This window comes from Diaporthe amygdali (genome assembly GCF_026229845.1).
Source record: "Diaporthe amygdali strain CAA958 chromosome Unknown NODE_4_length_2575358_cov_65_588622, whole genome shotgun sequence".
NCBI lineage: Eukaryota > Fungi > Ascomycota > Sordariomycetes > Diaporthales > Diaporthaceae > Diaporthe > Diaporthe amygdali.
Window position 1 is genome coordinate 105,037 of NW_026517024.1, and position 20,606 is coordinate 125,642.

The 20,606-nt window shown below is 54.9% G+C and overlaps 6 protein-coding genes across 6 annotated transcripts; 4 read left to right on the top strand and 2 right to left on the bottom strand.

The window, feature by feature from the left end:
* Window positions 1-346: 346 nt before the first annotated feature.
* Window positions 347-1,595, bottom strand: J7T55_008209 (ydg sra domain-containing protein; the record flags this gene model as incomplete). The annotated part of the gene is made up of 2 exons (XM_053138504.1): window positions 347-701; window positions 763-1,595. 2 exons carry the CDS (start codon window positions 1,593-1,595, stop codon window positions 347-349), a joined length of 1,188 nt encoding a protein of 395 aa, XP_052997488.1.
* A 3,613-nt stretch (window positions 1,596-5,208) lies between these two features.
* J7T55_008210 (threonine aldolase) lies at window positions 5,209-6,463 on the top strand (the record flags this gene model as incomplete). The annotated part of the gene is made up of 3 exons (XM_053138505.1): window positions 5,209-5,275; window positions 5,334-5,592; window positions 5,644-6,463. The coding sequence occupies 3 exons, from the start codon at window positions 5,209-5,211 to the stop codon at window positions 6,461-6,463; spliced, it is 1,146 nt and encodes a 381-aa protein (XP_052997489.1).
* Window positions 6,464-7,190: 727 nt separating this feature from the next.
* J7T55_008211 (periplasmic trehalase) lies at window positions 7,191-9,734 on the top strand (the record flags this gene model as incomplete). Its single annotated transcript, XM_053138506.1, has 6 exons — window positions 7,191-7,214; window positions 7,312-7,391; window positions 7,521-7,604; window positions 7,661-8,317; window positions 8,389-9,255; window positions 9,365-9,734. 6 exons carry the CDS (start codon window positions 7,191-7,193, stop codon window positions 9,732-9,734), a joined length of 2,082 nt encoding a protein of 693 aa, XP_052997490.1.
* Window positions 9,735-10,152: 418 nt separating this feature from the next.
* Window positions 10,153-10,788, bottom strand: J7T55_008212 (cetyltransferase; the record flags this gene model as incomplete). Its single annotated transcript, XM_053138507.1, has 1 exon — window positions 10,153-10,788. The coding sequence occupies one exon, from the start codon at window positions 10,786-10,788 to the stop codon at window positions 10,153-10,155; it is 636 nt and encodes a 211-aa protein (XP_052997491.1).
* A 1,257-nt stretch (window positions 10,789-12,045) lies between these two features.
* Window positions 12,046-13,526, top strand: J7T55_008213 (endoplasmic reticulum-golgi intermediate compartment protein 3; the record flags this gene model as incomplete). The annotated part of the gene is made up of 3 exons (XM_053138508.1): window positions 12,046-12,238; window positions 12,326-13,275; window positions 13,353-13,526. 3 exons carry the CDS (start codon window positions 12,046-12,048, stop codon window positions 13,524-13,526), a joined length of 1,317 nt encoding a protein of 438 aa, XP_052997492.1.
* An 879-nt stretch (window positions 13,527-14,405) lies between these two features.
* Window positions 14,406-15,371, top strand: J7T55_008214 (uncharacterized protein; the record flags this gene model as incomplete). The annotated part of the gene is made up of 1 exon (XM_053138510.1): window positions 14,406-15,371. The coding sequence occupies one exon, from the start codon at window positions 14,406-14,408 to the stop codon at window positions 15,369-15,371; it is 966 nt and encodes a 321-aa protein (XP_052997493.1).
* Window positions 15,372-20,606: the final 5,235 nt, after the last annotated feature.

Below are 20,606 nucleotides of genomic sequence, written 5' to 3' on the forward strand. Positions count from 1 at the left end.
AGATAGGTTTTGACCGGCTTTCTGGTCGCTTTCTGCCTACTCGCGAGTACCTAACCGTTCTGTGGGTTACTCGCAAGCTGTGGCCAAATCACGCACAACACGTCTCGAACCACAACCCTGAGATCAATAACCGACGCCCCTCACGTCGATTTTTCATTAGCCAGTCTGTGAATTACCTGGGTTTGTCTCCGTTGATTAAAAGTACACTGCCCGCAAAAGGACGTCCCAAATCTCTCGAGATCCCGGCAAAGGTCCTAAAAAAGAAGGCACCGGAAGATCCCACCAACACACCCTGAAAAGCCTCCCGAACACCAAACGCCCGCCTCTCGCGACAACACAGCACAGCTCAGCCCCGAGCGCGCCAGTTGTTGTAATCCGTGATCTCCTGAGCAGTCGGAGACCTGGCACCAATGCTCGCCAGCGACTCCTGGCCGGCAAGGCGCTGCAGGACGAAGAGGGTGAAGCGGCCGCCCTTGTCGTTCCAGTGGTTCTCCTCCCTCCTGACGACTTGATACAGACCATCGTAACGGATACCGACCTTGGGCGCGTAAGCCGTACCGTTGGCGGCTCTCAACACACGGACAGGGTTGCCGTTCTGGAGAGACACGTTCAGGCATTTGGTGCCACGCTTATCAGGCGGCGAATGCTTGTCCTTGTTGTCCGCGCTTCCGGGGATCGAGTAGTAGATCGTGTTGCCAAGGCTTTGAAGCAAGTGTCAATTGATTACAATCACAGTCTGGGAGAAGAGGATGACTATCTTACTCATTGTTCACACCCTTGTACTTTTCGGCCACGACGACACTATGCGCACCATCGCGTTCGTTGCCTGAAATGCCAGCCTCCCGCTGGCCATGGACTCCGCATACCATCGCGTGGTGTTGGGTGGGGCACCAGTGACCCACCTGCACGCCGTTATGACCAGAGACATGTGCCGAAGGACGAGGGTAGTCGGGATCGAATATGTGAGTCTTCGCTTTGCCCACCTTCTGCAGGAGGCCATGCATGATGCCATTTGGACCATAGTGCGGGTCGTTTCTGGCAGGAAGCAAGACTGTGCCGGTGGTGTTGCCTTGCGCTGCAGCAGGTGCGGTCGCCGCGGACGGAGGAGAGTCAGAGTCGGAGTCAGAGTCGGAGTCAGAGGCAGAGACAGAGACAGACTCGTCACCGCCAGAGTTATCGTCATTGTCCACAGCTTGCGCCGCCGGTGCTGCTGATACCACTGGTGCCGTGACAGTGTCCCAGTTCACGGCCGTGAAGCGCTGGTAGAGATTCTCAGCCTGACGCTGGACATCCTCTGGGAAATGACAATCCGCACGGGAGAACAACTCAAGACCCTGATCAATCTTTGCCTTCCTCATCAGCAACGGCGACATGTTGGTATTGAACTCCAACTCGTTTAGGTAATTCTTGGTGCGCTCCATCTGTTCGCCATGGATTTTCGTATTCAGGTCGGGGATACCGCCGAGCCTCTTGCTGGCCTGAGCAAATTTCTGGACAACGTCCCGCTCCCTACTAAACCAGTCCGCATCCGCGTAGTCCTTGCGGGCGACGGCGGAGGAGGTGGTGCTGGACGAGGTATTCGCGTTGCCTGCCATCCTGAGCTTCTCTGTATGGAGAAAATTCAGCCTAGGCCCTGCAATGGTCTGGTCCGTCCAGCTGCTGCGGACCACGTCGAATGCAGAGCACCTTTTGGGCCAAAGGGGGTGTGCAGACTTACGTGTCGATGTTTTCTCCGGGGATGCGGAGCAAATGTCTTGCGTACTTGCGGATTCTGACAGTGCAGAGATGAGATGCCGGGTGGTGCTGTTCGGGATATGGGTCAATTTGATGAGAAAGACTGCAGCAGTTGCCGGGAGTCCAGAGGAAGGTGATCTTGGCTCGGGACACGTCCAGCACACGTCCATTTGATGTTGAAGGAAAGGGAGGGAGGGAAGGAAGTGGAAGTGATTCCGGCTGCTTCTACTGGAGTGATGCTTCGGCAGGGGCGGTGCTTTCTGGCTCGGAACTTGTCCAGTACACGTCCAGTTGGTGAAGGGAGGGAGCGTGGTTCTGGATTGGGATACGTCCAGTTGGTGATGGACGAAAGGGGAGGTGTTAAGTGAAAGTGGTACTTACTGCTTCTGCAGAGTTGATGCTCGTTGCAGGACCCAGTTGCTTCTGGTCCGGTACACGTTCAGTTAGTGATGGTACGAAGGGGAGGAGGTGTGTGAAGGAGTTGCCAGCTGCTGCTGCGTGATGTTTGTTGCAGGACGAAGGTTTTCGGCTCGGAACTCGTCCACTTGATGGAGAAGAGGGACCAAGTGGAAGTGGACAGCTCCTGCTAGGTGAAGCTTGTCGTAGGGGCTGTGGTTCCCGCGGCGATGTCTGACGATGCGATGTCTAGGAGCTGCAGGAGCTCTGCAAAAACATCGACACTTGAGCAGGTGACCACAACTCAGTGCGGAATCTTGGAAAGAAAATTTATGAACCACCTCGGATGCTCTAGATTGTCAACTTCGCCAAGAAGAACGCAGCATCAGAAGACGCTTTCGGCAAGTGCTGGGCTGTGGTATGGTTGAGTGTACTCTGTACTTGCTGTGCTTCCGCCGAGCTCACCTCGGAGCTGTCAGTGGGCAAACAGCTTCAAGGTAGGTATCACACAAGAAGCAAGCTCGAATTCTATACACAGGTAGCTAAGCTACAGTTGGATTACATGACAGAGGGGTTGCGAGCTAGATATGCTGCTCTATACTGTGAACTCAGGGGGCAATCTAGCGTTGGCATTCCCAGGAAGAATATCACACAGATCACAAGACATGGATGGGGAAACACACAGCATTACAGCTGATATGATACTGGAAGACTTATTCAACAAGATTCTGATTTGAGCTTTGTGTGTATCCTAAATCGGGGCAAGTGAGAAGTGCTTGTTGGAAACATAGAATCAGGGGCACTCTTCACAGATGATGGCTCACAATTTCATGCGGCATGTCATATTCTTTGCCTTATTTCTTGTGCCCCAGTTTGGTTTGGTACCTGCAAAGACAGCCTGTATCTATGTGTCCCTTGTAAACGCTCACCCACTGTGTATGCCCGCCCTGGTATGTCATGTCATTATTGTCCAGGATAGTGTAGCTCTTACTTGGTCAATGACTACAAGCCACTTAATCATATTCATTCTGCAGCAGAAGTACTCAAAGACCTGTCGCGAAGAAGAGATCTAACACTAAAAGAAAAGATTCGGCGCGAACAAAAGACACAGTATCTCCAGTGCCAAGGTTCAGACGTTATGTATCGCTGCGGCAAAGCTTCCGTCCGAAGACACTTGCTAGGACGCAGAACCTGAAGGCACTCACGCCCCCCCCCCCCCCCAAGGCACTATACAGCGGCACTCAAGGCTTATCCAACATTTCCACCCAAGAATCTGACTGCAGGGACATAGCATAGTCGCTTCTTAGCTTGGAAATTACTTCAGCATTGGTACCTTGGAGGCGATAAAGTCCACAAAGCCGCAGTGCGATCGACGCTGTCCGCCCCCATGAAGAACGGGCATGTTTGTGTCGTCTCGAGCTGGGTCGGAAAGGTTAAGATGGAAGGCCTTTTGGTCAAAGACCGGCGAACATCTATACGACCACATAAATGGAGTCTTCTGGGAAGTTTTGTTCGCGGTGTGTGATTTTGTCGCAGTAGATATGAGTCTTTTCTGGCTGCCGTTGAAGATCAGGGACTTATTCCCCCAAAACCAAGGTCTCACACGCTTGAACGATGACACAACGGTTGACTCGATCAAACGTGAAGGGCAGATGGCATCGAAGCTTTCTTCAAGCGTACCAACATCTGCAACTACAAGGGGCAATCGCTCTGCCGATTACCTTCTTCCAAAAACGAGCACCTAGTCGACGCCGCTCCTGTACGCTTCCAGCATATTTTCCTTGTGGATGGTTGCGGTTATATCCAGTGACCGTATTTAACTCCAAAGACCGAGTCCTTGCAATATTTGTCTGACAAAAGAGTAATATGTGAGCGCTCCATGAAAAATATGGCCACATGAAGCCCAGTGATGACGAAGGCTGGACACACTTTCCAATATCCGCGGACTCGACCTCAGGACCAACCCAATCTAGGCAGGTGAAAACCCTCAGAAGGCCTCAACGCTTTGCTATCAATGCCACGATAATATGGGCAATCGTCAACGAAATCCATTTGATACGGCTACTGTCGGCATAGGCCTCCAGATGCCCTAGCGGTGAAACAGTACGGACGAGGAAGCCCGGGTAGAGGATGCATCCCGTGGCGATACAGGTGAGAAGGTTCAATTGCCGGGCTCATGTGCATAGGATTTATCTAATGGAATGGTGGCATGGACGCCTGACTGAATCGCCGCATCGCGATGGCACCGGTCCGTTGTAGGACTGGAAAGGAAGGCAATGCATGAGTAACATCGGACCAGGAGAAGTCAATCCGGGAATGCCAAAGGGACCAAAGAGATGTGTAGAGACCGCTGAGGGCATCGATAAACACTGTAGGAGCCAATTGACAATTCCCTGGGAAGAGACTTGAAGCTCATCTGCGGAAGTGGTTGTTTTCGTGTAAGTGTAGATAGAGGCATTCTGCCCAGGGATAGATGGACAGCTTGTGGTGTCTGTTGGAGTTGGTCTACCTGTGCTCGGTTTTCAAGTCTCCAATGTGCCAAGGTTGCACCAATCTCACCTCAAGACCGTTGAGCCTCCGATTCTCAACATGCTAGTGACGCATCAGATCAGATCCGATATCGTCCACTGTGACAATGTACAGTAGTCTAGTCGACGGAGTGGTTTTTGAGAGCTTCAAAAGGGGGATCCACAAATTGAACGAGATTCTGGAACCGGGTTCCGTAGGCGCTATCCTTCCACATGCAAGCTTCCGGCCCAACGTCAACAGTTGGCTCCCGGATGTCATCCGAAAGGGGATGGATTGATCAGCCTCCAAATCTTGCGCGATTGAGCATCGTCGAGCAAGACCGGGCAATTCTGAAGAGCACAGGACCGGTACAGTATGACCATAAGTCTATATCGCGGCGCGATACGATGGCCGGGACCGGACCGGTTCCCCCGCGTTCTTCGAGGCGTTACATATACTGCCAGGAAACATCGCCACGCTTCACCTTATACATCTCAAGCCCTCCAACACCACCGTCACTTATCAAGCAGTGCCTGTAATCTATCAGACGCACCCCTCACAAATTTCAAAATGCCTGCGGCAAAGGAGCAAAACGCATGGATTGGCTACCGGGGCGCCGCTGGCTGCGACCTTCGCAGTAAGTCAAAACGTCATGATTCTAGATTACAATGAACAAAATCCTGACCTGCCACCAGGTGACACCCAGACAACGCCAACCCCCTCAATGCTGGCGGCCATTGCCAATTGCACTCTCCTGGACGATGTCTTTGAAGAGGACACTACGACTATTGACCTGGAAGCTCACTGTGCCGCCCTGGCCGGCAAGGAGGCCGGCCTCCTGATGCTGTCGGGCACTATGGGCAATCAAGTTGCGCTGAGATCTCTGTTGACCCAGCCACCCCACGGAGTGATCTGTGATCACCGTTCCCACATCGTGGTGTACGAGGCTGGAGGGTAAGTGAAATCGAACGAGCTCCCTTGGCCATCGTCACTCACTGGTTGCAGCGTGTCCGCCCTCACCGGCGCAATGTTAGAGAGCGTGCGACCAAGCAACGGCATTCACCTGACGCTTGAGGATATCCAAGAGCACGCGCACATTGATGACAACGTCCACACATGCCCGACACGGGTCATCTCGTTGGAGAACACCCTAAACGGAATGCTGATGCCCCTGTCAGAGGTCCAGCGCATCTCAAAGTGGGCAAGGGAGCACGGCATAAAGATGCACCTCGACGGCGCTCGCCTTTGGGAGGTCGCCGCATCAGGGGCTGGAAGCATCAAGGAGTTCGCTGAGTGCTTCGACACTCTCACGCTGTGCTTCTCCAAAGGACTCGGCGCCCCAATTGGGAGCATCCTCCTCGGGACAAAGAGCACCATCAAGCAGGCGCGGTGGACGCGCAAGTCTATCGGCGGCGGGCTCCGGCAATCGGGCGTGGTGGCGGCCGCAGCGCGGGTCGCAGTCGACGAGACGTTCGGCAGCGACCCGAGCGGCAAGGACGGGCTCCTGAAGAAGTCGCACGAGATGGCTACGCGGGTGGCCAAGATATGGACGGACCTCGGCGGCAAGCTCACGTACCCGCCGCACACCAATATGGTGTGGCTCGACCTCAAGGATGCCGGTTGCAGCGACGCGCGCATCAACGAGCTGGGCAGGGAGCAGGGCCTGCGGCTGCTCGGTGGCAGGATTATCTGCCACTACCAAAGCTACCAGAACGCCGACGTCGTGATACCCAGGTTGGAGACGATATTCAAGACAATTATCGCGGAAAAGGGCCAGGGGGTGGAGGCTGCCAATGGGAACGGGGCGAAGGCGCTTTACAAGTAGACGGCTCTAGAATACACTTGTTGTGCTGCAGCCAAGTCAACGGCGTGATGATCCGTTGATTTTCCCGGCTTTCGACACTGGACGACAAGCTGTCTCTCGAACCGGTTGTCTGGCTGGGCTGGTGGCATGGCGTCCCGTCGCCGGCTGCCTCTTGTCGGCCCGCCCCCAGACTCGTATTTTGGATTCCAAGCGTTTCCTAGCCGAGAGCTTATATGTACTTCTTCGCCAATCCCCAACCGTGCACCATTTCGCTTCCCAATATTGAACTATAGGCACAACCACCAAACCCCTCTGCCAGGCATACCAAGTCTCTTGGCCCGCCGACTCCGCTCCTCCAAGCTGCATAGGACAGGTCTTGACCTGTCTCAGGCCTTGGGAATGTCCCTTTTGCCCACCAAACAAAGAAATCAAGTAATGTTGGGATCAGTAGTACTCAGGAAAGCGTTCGGCCTCAAAATTAATGACGGTCGACCTCACAACACTTACGCGCCCAGACGCAGCCCGAGACTAGCCTCACTTGCACCGGTCAGTATTAGCTGGCAAAATAAAGGCCAGGTATCTCGAAGGCTGGTCCCAAGCATACTGTCAGCCAAGAGAAGCCGAACCAACCTTCAAGCTTTCCAAGGTTGATTTTGCGTAATGCGCTCCACAATGACGCCGTTGTGTACTCATCTCCGGCCTGCGCGGATCGTGAGCTTAATACAAAAGCCCGTCGGGACGCACCACGATGTCGGTCAGAGTGCGAACGATCGTATGACTCTACGCCTTGCATAAATAACTCCACGGCTGCACGTCCTTCCTCCCACGCTGATCGGTTCACATTGCTTTGTAGACGACTTCGGTGACAGGCCTCGCTCGCCGCCTCGGTCAGCACAGTAATCCCTTCGCGCAACATCTTGCCAAGGCCGCGCGCCCAGTATGGGACTCGGTAAGGAGTAGTTCATAACGCGATGAGATCTTTCTATACACTGGCAGCCTTGGTCGCTGCTGTTCCAACGAGCTACGGTCAACCACTCGACGGAATCTACTATGATGGAGATAACATTGCACCATGTAGCTCCGCGCTATACTGCTACGGCGACATCCTGGATTCCATCCAGAGGGCGAGACCATTCGCTGACTCCAAGACCTTTGTGGACATGTAAGTCTCATGTGCGTGCAGAACAGAAGGAGGAACCATGGCTGACATGCCTCAAGGCCTACGAGGGTTCCATTGGAAGAGGTCCAAGCCGCTTATGATCAGTTGACGAAGCCGATCCAAAACAATACTGAGCTCCTTGACTTCCTCACCAGCGACTTCGCTCCCGCTGGGCAGGAGGTCATCCCAATAGACCCAGAGTCCCTGGTTGTCAACGCATCATTCCTCGACGGGATCGCAAACGCGGTAAACAGGGAGTTCACCGAGGCCGTGATTGATCTGTGGCCCGACTTGACGCGGTCGGTCAACGAGTCGGCCGTCTGCGCAGAGTGCAACAACAGCCTGCTGTCCATCAAGCGACCTTTCGTCGTCGCAGGGGGGCGATTCAGGGAGCCGTACTACTGGGACTCATACTGGATTCTGCATGGCCTGCTTCGCAGTGGTGGCAACTTCACTGGGATCGCGAGAAATCAGATCGAGAACTTCCTGGATTTCATAGAGGATTATGGGTTTGTACCAAATGGTGCCAGATTGTACTATCTCAACCGTTCACAGCCGCCACTGTTGGCGCAGATGGTCAGGATTTATGTTGAGCAGACGGGAGACACAACGATCCTAGATCGTGCTATTCCACTGCTGATCCGGGAACATGACTTCTTCACGTCGAATCGGACAGCCCAGGTCACAGTTGGAGACAAGAACTACACGCTGAATCGGTGAGCAACCAAAGGATACAAGCTTGAAGCCATATCCCCTTGGAGTTTCAAATCACTTACGCGAGCAATAGATACAATGTCGCCAACACTGAGCCACGGCCGGAGTCCTACTACGAGGATTACACACAAGTCAACAATGCGTCATACTATGCAAGAGACGGCAGCATCTACCCAGCCAGAAACACAACACAGGCTGAGAAGGACCTGCAGTACAAGAACCTCGCATCAGGCGCCGAGTCCGGTTGGGATTTCAGCTCGCGGTTTATGAAGGACCCAATCATCGCAGCGAACGACAGCTACTTCCCGCTGGCATCATACAACATCGTTGAGATGATCCCCGTGGACCTGAACGCGATCCTGTACTGGAACGAGGTGACCATCGCCGGGTTCCTGCGCCAGCAACAAGAGGCGCAAAACACCACCGCCGCAGACGCCTGGGAGGCGCAAGCCGCGGCGCGCAGCGAGGCGATGTACGAGGTGCTGTGGAACACGACGCTGGGCGGCTACTTCGACTACAACCTGACGGCGTCGCGGCAGGACGTGTTCTGGGCGCGCGACGCCGACTCGCTGGCGGCCGAGGCCGGGCCGGGGTTGGGCCAGCAGGTCGTCTTCAACGTCGGGCAGCTGACGCCGTTCTGGACGGGCGCCGCGCCAGCCGCACTAAAGGACGACCCGGCCGCTGTCAGGCGCGCCTTCGCCCGCGTCGACGAGTACCTGCGCTCGCGGAAGGGCGGCATCGCGCCGACCAATTTTGTCACTAGTCAGCAGTGGGATCAGCCTAGCGTGTGGCCGCCTCATATGCACATGCTCATGGAAGCGCTGCTGCAGACGCCGGAAGTGGGTGGTGAAGATGGTGGTGGTAGCGAGGACTGGGTGTGGACGCAGGACCTAGCGCTGAGGCTGGGGCAGAGGTATTTTGACTCGGCGTATTGTACTTGGTAAGTGAGGCACGTTGTGCTGCTTTTGACACAACCTGGCTGGATCCTTGTCGGGCGAGAACAGACTGTAAAAGGGGACAAAATAATGCTGACAAGACACCACATGAAGGCGCGCAACAGGCGGCGGGACACCCAGCTCGCCTCCGCTCCCCAACCCGCCGCAGGACCTCGGTGGCCAAATGTTCGAGAAGTACTCGGACCAGTCACTCAACGAGGCCGGCAGCGGGGGCGAGTACGAAGTGGTAGTGGGCTTCGGCTGGTCCAACGGCGTGCTGATTTGGGTGGCCGACACGTTCCGCGACGACCTGCAGACGCCTACCTGTGAGGATCTGTCCGAGGCCGGGGCCCAGGAGAAGGAGAAGAAGAGCAAGCGTGGTGGCCATGGCGATGGTCCGAACGCCAAGAGCGCCCTGGAGCTGGATTATTTCGATGCGGTCTGGACAAGTGAGCATGTTGGGGGCCTGCGGGTCGTGAGGTAGCAATTGTACAATGATTGGTGTATCTTAAGGAGACTTGGTGAAGAGTGGACTTATTATTCTCGGGAAGGCCTTTTCCTGGTGCTTATATCAAAGCCAAGAATCGGTATTTTATGCCGTGCTCATTAAGATTATCTCGAGACTCCAATCGCTCACTGATCGCCTGTCCGTCGAGTTGCTCCTTATTTGTATAGACCGCACCAAGGAATTTGACCAAATTCAAACTTTTGCCTCTTTTCTGACCGAGATTTGTCGCCAGGACAAAGCCGTGCTGTCTTGCCCTCGCAGTCGCTGGGCTTTGTATATAGTATCGTCTCGAGCTCGCACTGCTGCAGTTTCCGCAAAATTCCTACTGATACCGTCTTCAGGCTGCCCACGGTATGAACAAGTGAGGAAGCTGAGCGTAACAGAGCCCATACCCTCATATGATAACCCCTTCCAACGCGGGACACTCGTCCCTCAGCAACCCATAATCTCTCTGATCCAACGACTCCCCATTCTTCCAAATAGCCTTCCTCCTAACGCCCTCAAACTGATATCCAGCCCTCTTCAGCACGGCGTCGCTCGCGCCGTTTCCCTCGTAAACCTTAGCTTCCATCCTGAGCAAGTCAGGGAACGTCGCAAATGCCCAGGCTGTGAAGGCTGCGACGGCCTCGCTGGCGTATCCCCTGCCCCAGTGCTCTCGGCCGAACCAGTAGCCGATCTCGATGGTGCGTGCCTCGACATCGTTGAAGGGCTTGAGGCCAACGCCGCCGACAAAGGCGCCATCCGAGGAGCGGCAGACGGCGTAGGTGAGCAGGATACCCTCCGGGCGTAAGGGGCTGGCCGACTTGTCCGATAGGGCAATGTTGTTGATGAAGGACTCTGCATGCTGCAGCTCGTAAGGGAAGGGGAAGGTATTGCGCATCCACTTGGCTATATCCGGGTCGTTGGCCTGCTTCGAGCTGTTTGGGGCATCGCTGGGGTGATAGGGGCGGATGAGAGTCTTGCGAAGGGTGAGTATGGGCGTTGTTGGGAGAGATGGTATTGAAGGGGCGTGTGCCGTGGCTGAGGCCATCGTGAGGGTAGTGCTGGGCCGTCTCAGGGGTATTCGCTCGGAAGAATTCCGCGTTGGTCCAGTGGCGACGGTTGTATATACATTGGCGTCCTGGAACCCAGAATGATGTGTGACAGACAGCTTGAGGTGACCAGGCCTTGATAATATATATATACAGCTGGCTTGATGAGTTAATGAGTCACGTCCACCGCATATATGGACCAGGCATGATACTGCTGACTGTATCACGCCGAGGACAAAAAGGGTGAGTAGTCTAGTGGACGCATCCACGCACCCACGCATCCGCAACTATTGCCGACGGGCCTTTCCTCTTGAGGGAGGCGAGGGTGATCCTCCCGCTGCGCTGCGCCGCAATCGCTATCGGAATATGCCTGAGACGGAAGCAAGATGGCATGCTAGCCCTTGGATGTTGTGACTGCTCACATCATCGAGCTCAGATAGCGCTCGGGGAGCAATGCTTGTTGGTTTCGACCATTGAGTCCCACCCCGCTGGTAGGACGGACCGACTGCGAGCTGCGAGCAGGAATTTGCGTTTAATCCATGGCTCTGGCGTCATATCATGACGCACTTGGCTGACCGAAAACTCGAACGAAACTAGTACCGTCGGTAGAAAATGGTGAGATAGAATGTAATCGTAAGCCGGCAGTCAGTCCTATCAATGACTGAATTGGACAATTGGTGTGGTACATGCACTTAGCCAGAGACACTGGACCCGACACTGGACCCTGGGAATCGGGACGTACCATGGCGGGCCCCCGGTGGCTGACTGCAGGGGGTCCAGTGGGGGCTGCATACCAATTCAAGGTCCTGATTGGGACGCCCCAGTGCTAAGACCGGGGAAGCTTGTGCTCTACAGGCACGGCTTACACGTGCGTGGGACTGCAAGCCGCGCAACCGCAGAAGAAAATGTGAGGTGGCCTTTCGGACCAGACCAGTGAAGCGCACTTCAGGCTAAGCTCATCAGCCTCGTTGAAGCTGTCACCACCACCACCACCTCCACCTTCCTACTCTCCTTTGCCCTCTTGTCACTTCTCGCTTGAACTGGCTGGCTGGCTTCAGTTGCTCTGCTCCATGGTCAACTCCAATTGACTGCTGTTTTCCATGACACCTGTCTGTCCTTCTCCCGCCGCTCCTTAATCGTGGATCGGTCCCGTCGCATTCCATCCCCTCGATCCCTCTCTCTGCACCAAGCTGGGAGCTCTGGAGTGACACTGCAGCTGCCAATTTCCTCCAAACTGGGTCGCATTCGCAATCAAGATGTCTGCAAAGTCTCGTTTTACGAGGCTTGACGCCTTTACGAAGACCGTCGAAGATGCGCGCATCCGAACAACCTCTGGTGGCATTGTCACCATCGTCTCATTGCTTGTGGTCTTGTACCTGGCATTCGGCGAATGGGCAGACTACAGGCGCACAGTAATACACCCAGAGCTAATTGTCGATAAAGGGCGAGGTATGTCGCTGCTACGTCCACCTACATCCCCTCCATATCCCATGGCCACAGACCAGGCGGGCTGACGAGTGGCGATCACTCAATTAGGCGAGCGGATGGAGATCCACCTCAACATCACCTTCCAGCGGATCCCTTGCGAGCTCCTGACCCTCGACGTGATGGACGTCTCTGGCGAGCAGCAGCACGGCGTGCAGCACGGTGTCAGCAAGGTGCGCCTCCGCCCCGAGTCAGACGGCGGCGGCGTCATCGACGTCAAGGCCCTGGCCCTCCACGACGACGACGAGACCGCCAAGCACCTCGACCCCGACTACTGCGGTGGCTGCTACGGCGCGGCCTCCCCGGCCGGCGCCATGAAGCCCGGGTGCTGCCAGACCTGCGACGAGGTGCGAGAGGCTTATGCCCAGGCTTCCTGGGCCTTCGGCCGGGGCGAGAATGTCGAGCAGTGCATGCGCGAGCACTACGCCGAGAGGCTGGATGAGCAACGCCACGAGGGCTGCCGCATCGAGGGCAGCTTGCGTGTCAACAAGGTCGTCGGTAACTTCCATATAGCCCCCGGCCGCAGTTTCAGCAACGGCAACATGCACGTCCACGACCTTAAGAACTACTGGGACACCCCCGTCGCCGGCGGCCACCGCTTCTCGCACACCATCCACCAGCTGCGCTTCGGACCCCAGCTGCCTGAGGAGATCACCAAGAAGCTGGGCACGAAGTCCCTCACCTGGACCAACCACCACATCAACCCCCTGGACGGCCTCGAGCAGGTCACTGAGGACCCCAACTTCAACTACATGTACTTCGTCAAGATCGTGCCCACCTCCTACCTACCCCTCAGCTGGAGCAAGAAGTACCGCGATATTATATCCGACGCCAACGCCGCCCTCGGCCAATTCGGCCAGAATGACGATGGCAGCATCGAAACCCACCAGTACTCTGTCACGAGCCACAAGCGCAGTCTGTCTGGCGGCGACGACTCTGCCGAGGGCCACGCGGAGCGTCTGCATTCTAAGGGCGGCATCCCCGGCGTGTTCTTTTCTTATGTAAGTCACCACTCCTTTCGTACTCAGTCCGAACACTTAAGTTACCAGGCCTGTCAAGCTGACATGTTGATTTCCAGGATATCTCGCCCATGAAGGTCATCAACCGTGAGGAGCCGGCCAAATCGTTTGCCGGGTTCCTCACTGGGCTGTGCGCCGTTCTCGGTGGCACCCTGACGGTCGCGGCCGCGGTGGACCGGTTTGTGTTTGAAGGTGCGACGAGGCTGAGGAAGCTCAGGGCCAAGGATCTATAGATAGGGATCCAAAGCGCGCCAGGGAGGGCGAAAAGGGGCCTTGAGCTGGCTGTATGGTGTAGTTACATCCGCAGCTCTCGAGGAATCCCCTGCGCTTTTATTTTGCTTTTGCATCGGCTGGCGTTCGGGTTAGGTAGTCGGGAAAATTCAGGCTTATTTTCTTCTTACCTCTATAACGCCGTCGAAGGGGCTTGCGAAACACCTTGTGTGGCCTTGAGAGCCGTGATTCCTCAGACATGTGCTTATGCTGTGATGCATGTTATGGTAGGGGTCACTAGCTGCCGACTCCTGTTCCTGAGGGATTTCTTCTCACAATGGAAATATAGACTCTCGATTCCCTCTGGAATCCCGCATCGCTAGGCTGCGCAGCCAGCCCGTCGACAGCGACTAGACGGACTACAGCAAGAAGTTGGCAGTTATCCCACACTTTGTTATTTTACAGTAGATATACCCGATTATTTGTACTGAAAGACACATACCTCTCAACGCGCAGCATTCGCCTCCGTGAGGTTTCTCAGTTCAATGAGAATGAGCAATTATCCGCAGGAGTTGGAGCCTTGAGATAAGAAGCCATCGGATTTTGGTTATTAACTATCAGGCATGGGCAAGGGCTAACTATCCGATTTTTAGTTCAAAGCCTAGTGTTGGACAAATCAACTAGTCGTGAATGTATTATGGACAATAATCATTATCAAGCAATTGTGAGAACCGTCCTATTTAAACCAACCCAGCTTTCTCATAAGTTGGAGAGAGTTATTTTATCAAAGACACACATCAATGCCTTTTATGATGACATCTCAAGATATACAAATGGATTCGCAAACCACAAGTCGTCAAGCCCAGAAAGAAGCAGACTAGCAACTCCAACCAAGCCCAAAAATGACCAAGAAGAAGCCTCTCGCGAAAAGGCCGACCAAGCGCGGCAGGAAGCGCGCCCGCGAGATCGAGCGCCAGGAGAATCTGGCAAAGAAGGCGATAAGAAAGGAAAACTATCGCAACGAGCTGGCTCTCCTGCATGGCGTCACGGACGGGTTTGGCCTCCGGTTCTGCGGCGATATCATCATCCAGCCCAGAGAAGATGCCATTCAGGCGGCCACCCAGGCTTCCGCGGCACCTTTTGACCCTTCCCACCGAGTGTTTTTCGTGAGCAGCGCCAGCATCGCGGAACGGGCCAAAGGAAAGGATGAAGGCGCGGGGCAGAAAACGAACATGAGATCAGCAGGCGCTGCCGTGGTTTATAGACGACGTCCAGCGGAAACTAACCAAATTTGGCAAAGAAACTTATTTGGTCTTGGTGTCTCAGCAGGGAACAGGAAAATCGAAGCCGGCGTTCTTGCCATCGCAGAGTGTTTGGCCATCGCCGCCACGGAGATAACGTGCGCAAAGGATCAACCGACCCCTCGAAAGGTCACCGTTTTCTCAGATTGTCGAGCCGCAATGGACAGGGTCAACAGGTTTCGCCGTGTTAACCGTACTGAAAAAGAACTATACGGCGTACCTGTACACCGGAAACTCATCACAGCTTCACAGTATCTTTCCCGCCACCTCGGAGTTGAGGTCGAGCTGCGTTGGGTACCGGGGCATTCCCGTGTCGAGGGCAATAGACACGCTGAAGTTGCCGCTCAGAAGGCAGCGGCGATACTTGAGATCCGCAAAGGTGGTGACAGTCTTGATAAGGGGCTTCAGGCGTTGATTGAGAGAGCCACTCAAAGTGGAAGCAAATGCTCAGAGACTCGGAGCACAACCCAATTCAACGAACATGAGGATCCCACAAAGCCATCGGCAAATCCGATACCCCACGAATCAGGTTCAGCCCAGGCAATTCCACCGGACCATCAACAATAAGGCTTGGTCCTTCCCTAATTCTCACTGTGACACCACGAATCCAAGCCAGGCCAAGTCGGTCCAAACTTGCATTACCAATCATCACTGTGGGAGCATCGGAGAAACCTGACGTATATCTGGAGAACCTGAATTAATCATGGTTGCTCTCACCGCTCATGAGATAGAAGCTCTGGAGGCAAGAAACTGACCTTCCAGAAACCCATGGATACGATAGAGGGACGACGCTGCTGGTTCAAAACACCTGACAGGTCCGTTTTCTTTTCGTCAGTTCGTCAACTGAGAAGGCTTGGACAAAAGAAAAAGAAAAAGAAAACCGTGATCCCAAAGGACGTGCTCAATCGGGTCTCAGGAATCGAACCATACACAACACGTCTGTTGTTGCCCCAGGCCTGTCACCACTGTGTAGCTTCCAAGGGAATCAGATCACCTACCTAATTCATGAAGCAGTAATACCGGAAGGGTCTGTGGCAAAGCGGGTCAAGCAAGACTGAGAGCAACTATCGCGGGTACAAAGACAAAGACACGAATGGACGGGAGAGGTAAAGATCCATGGGGGTGCTCAAGCTCGGAAGATAATGTTGCATTTCAAAGCAGGCCAAGGGGGAAAAATGCGCAGACTTTGAAGAGGATGTGCAAAAAGAGAGGCAGTGGAAGAGCGAGAGGAGAACAAGATCAACAAGAGATCTTGCGCGAAGACAGGCGACTTCTCAATGGGAAGGTCTACAACAGCTTTGGCGGGCTCCTTCCTTAACACAAAAGAATCCGACTGGGAAAGCACCAATCGAAGAAGCCTCGCCTGGAAGGCCACTTGATTTCAAGAAGGCAACACCTAGCTGTAGAACTGGGTTGTCGGCGCCACAAAACGGGTTACCAGCTGATGCTGAGGAAGGAGCCAGCTACGAAATGGCTAGATAGCAAAGCCCTGAGGTAGCTGAGGAAATATCCATGAAGCTTCAATCAAATTCTCACCATGGCAGTCCGAGACGTGTTACTGACTGAAGCGCCTCTAAAAGAATGACTGGCCCAGCTCTGACCAATGACGAAGTATACACCTAGACAGGTATTAGCCAGCCCTACTGGGTGGAGGAAATGGTTCACAATCCTGCATTTAGTGCTCTCCCCGGCAAGCACTGCGAGTGGGAAACTTTACTGCGCATCAGCTAGACTAGTGCACTGGGCTTCATCAAGACTGATCAGTGATATAATTCAATGTTGACGTATGTAGAAATCCTCAGCAAAAAGGTGGTGCTGTATGGAGATACCAGCTGCAGCGTGATACCTAGGCACGCATGGTGCCTGGGTACGGTACCGAAGGCTAGCCGCAGGCCTCACACCACAAATAGATGAACGGCGAATAAAAGAAAAGCCAAGATGATTATATTGGTATCGCCTCTGAAATGGTAAGATTTACCATGCTTGATTCAGCTAGTGCGTGATATGTCGACCCTATGGTACTGTCAATAATGCACACCCAATTTGCCCGACGCGCCGTCGACAACACGGTACGCGGCGAGCTCAATGTCGCGATCGATCGGGTTTTGATGCACCTGTTAAGCTTTCTGGTGCCAGCTGCTGACACCTTAATTTTCCAAACTGCTCTCCTGCCCGGGCAGCTACTAGCACAGGGACGTTGCCTAGGTAATGTGGTGGTAATAGAACAAACAAGAGAACAATATTTACGTAAGGCTTGATTTGCTATGCTCTTTTTGAGCTGATAGCATGAAATCCTGATAATTAATACCAGCTGCATACTCCATTGCGAGAAAGCATGTGCCCGCCCGCACAGCAGACGCTCGCAAAGGAGCTCGGTCGGAAACAATCGCCCTACCAAAACAGGGGTTGGCCCGGAAGACAGCTACAGGCAAGAGGACCGCGTTCTAGTCCTGCCTTGGTAGGCAATCCCGTAATTGTACCTGTGCATAGTGAGGTAGGAGGCTCTGCGCGCGCTCACGTGGCCGCCCCATGTGGAGTGAAGGCAGTCCCGACATTCTGCACATATACAGGTACGCTATGCTTAATGCCCATGTATTACTATGTATGCATTGGACATACGAAGTGATCTGGGCGGGGTGATGTGTGGCCAAATTGCGGCGCCCCAATCACCGAGACATCGCGAAATGGGGACCCCGGGCCGTTGCAGCGGTACCCACCGGTTACCAGCAGCAGCACATGGGCGACGACTCTGGGTGGAAGAGAAGGGGACCCGCGGGCGGAGGGTGGTTGGTCGACTGATGCCCGGCGAATCCCAAGCCTGGTGTATGTATGTGTCATGAAGAAGCAAAACTTCATCTCGAGGCTGCGACGGTGCAATTTCAGGGCTTCATCACAAGTGCTGCCCCGATGCACAAAATGATCTTCGCAGGGCCTGAGGGCTCGACTGTGAGCGTGGAGTCTGTTTGCCGGGGCCGCACAGTCGCTTTGCGTCGCCGTTTTTTTCTCTCTTCTTTCTTTTGTTTACGTGATGGGCTGCTCGGCAGTGCGCTGTGATGGGGACGGCCTCATTTCGAAGCCTAATTTCCGCGGGGAATGTCGGCCGAGGTGGGTACCACCCAGACTAAACACCCTTTTCTCCACAAGGGGGCACGGCCGCCCTCGTCTCGCTGTGTCGAGGAAGAAGCTCGGGGGATCATTTTAGGGCGGACGCGTCTTGGAATCGGCGGGATCGGCGAGCTAATGTCGGTCATCTCAGTTCGAGGGGGGAAGCTTCATTAGCCCCGGAGGGAACAGCCACGATGGTGGCATTTGTGAGATTTTGTGACAAGTGAGGTGGTAGCGGGGCTTGCCGACTGGCAGGACTGGATGCTCCAGGTGACTTGATGGTTCCTGATAGTCTGGACGGCTGAACGGGTTCAATCAAAGTGATGGAACCAATGCAGACATGACAGCCGTTGTGAAGACTGGAGGAGCGGGGGTTTTTTGCCCGGGATGCAACTCTGAAATCTTGCCCGATCCAGGTTCAAGCCTGGAATGCTGAAGCATGGGCCTCGAGAGCCCAGCCAGTCAGCCCGTTGAAGCTGGGCGGCGTTGGCTGGCGATGGAGCCTGAGGGCAGTGTCGGTCGCGTGATTCATGTCAAAAGCTGGATCCGATGGCTCAATCGATCGCTGTACTGTATGCTCCCCGCGTTCCGTGTTCGTGACACCCAGGCACGCATGTACATAGTATGCACGCATGTAGGTAGCCCTGACAGCCTCGTATCGGACCAACACCAACTGCAGCAGACCAGACGCTGTGGACCTGGACCTGCGTGCGGTTGGCTCTCTGCCAGCAGCCAGCCAGGCCAGTGCGACGACAGACCCGAGGAACCGGGCGAGAGCGGTCTATGGTCTTGCTCAAGTTAGAGCCAGCATCCATGGCCCATGTGTTCTGGAACGCGAGGCTACGCCTGCCGTCACTAATGGCACTACCTGGATATGGCGACACTATACCGCTATGGTAGAGAGATCTCCCATCGCGGCCGATTAGCAGCTGATCGATCCGCGTGGATCGCTTGAAGGCGCTCGCAAGCAGGAACAAGCAGCAGAGACCTCGTATTACGTTGCCCAAGACGACTGAGCCTCGCAGCACAAGAGGTCCAGGGTCGCCCGTGGGATTCTTCTTCCCCTCACTTCCTGTGTTCCTGCGCTGAAAGTCCGAAAAGCTCGTCATGTCCATCCATCTACCCGCAGAATGAGACGGATAGATGCAATTGCCGGGCACTAGGCAGGTGCGTCGAAGGGTACATCATGGTCTGTTCTACCTACGTCTGGAGAACGAGGTATCGGACTTGGTGCGTGGATCTGCAGACGTCAACAGGCCTCCCGACCATGGGCATAGGCCTGGCAGCCTGGGTAGGCTGGCTTAGATAATAGCTGAGATGGGATGAAGACGTTGCCACGATCGCTGGATGGATGGATGGTGGCCAGGAAGAGCAGCCATGGAAAGAGAGCTGGAAGAAAGGGGGGGCGTTCGAGAGCTCCAGGCACGCCAGGGTTCGTCCGTCTTTTCCCAACCACGCCTCCATGATCCTTGCGCCTGGCCTAGCGAGGTGGGCTTTTTGAGTGGGCTGTTCCAATTAAAGCCTGCCACCCCTGCATCGACGGCCTTAGCGGTACTACCCATGTCCTATGCACCCAGGTGCCCAGGTGCCCAGGTACCTAAGTACCCAGGTACCTACCTTGGCCGTTCGCAGGGCCGGAGGGTCTCTCACTCATGCCAATTCTCTGTGGACGGGTGATGGGGTTGCCAATTCAATTGTCCTTGCCGTGCCTGTCTCCTGAAGTCCCTACGATTGATTTCTCTTCTCGATGAATTTCCACCACGACAACCACCACCAACCCATTCCTTTTCCTGTTGGTGTGCCCACCTGGTAGGCGTTTCCCGTCCGTCTCTCCAGCGTCGTCGGGACCAGTGCAGTCAGTAGTCATCTGGAAGGAGACGATCGACGGTCGCATTGACTGGGCTTGACTTCTGCTGCGGTGGTGTCCACGGGTCACCTCATCGCCAAGCAACTCCTCTGGCCTGCCTGCCTGCTTGTTCGTGTCTCTTCAGAGGCCCCGAGGTTCCAGGTCAGACGGACAGACAGACAGAGAAACAAGACGCTCGTTCCCCCCCGCCTCACTCATTCTCCCACTTCTGCCCTTGCGTTCGTTGTTTGAAGGGTTTCCAATTGTTTCGGTCTTGTGGACCAACGGGTTTCCAACGGCCCTTCCAACCTCATTGAGTGACGGGTGCAAGCAGCTCTGGAGAGATCCCGACTAGGCCAACCCCAAAGTCCTTCGCTGCTGTCGCCCAGGGTCCGAAGCAGGAATCCATCAAAAGGGGCCCAACGCCACCACGACACCCTCTCCCGACAGGATTTACCATTTTCACGGTCTGTCTACGCGTCATTCGATCGCTGGCAGCATTTCTGCGTGCAGATTCGAAAGTCTCGGCCCCAGCGACGGATTCGTTATCCTTTCTGACAACCTAGCATCCCTACTCGATCTTCTCGTTCCCCCGCGTCTCTACCGCACCGCTTTCAGGGGTCCTATACATTGTTCGTGCGCCGCCGCTCACAGACCGAGCTTGACAGCCAACAACCGACTGCACAACCGTCACGTCTCTGCCGGGTGATACGCAATTGCCTCTGAATTGACGCAGAGCATACAGTCACTTTGCTTGTCTCCTTTCTTCCCTTCTTTGGACGACTTTTCGACCCTCCGACTCTGGGCCATATTTGGAAGTCGACGCCACAGCCGACAGAACGCCCGTTTCG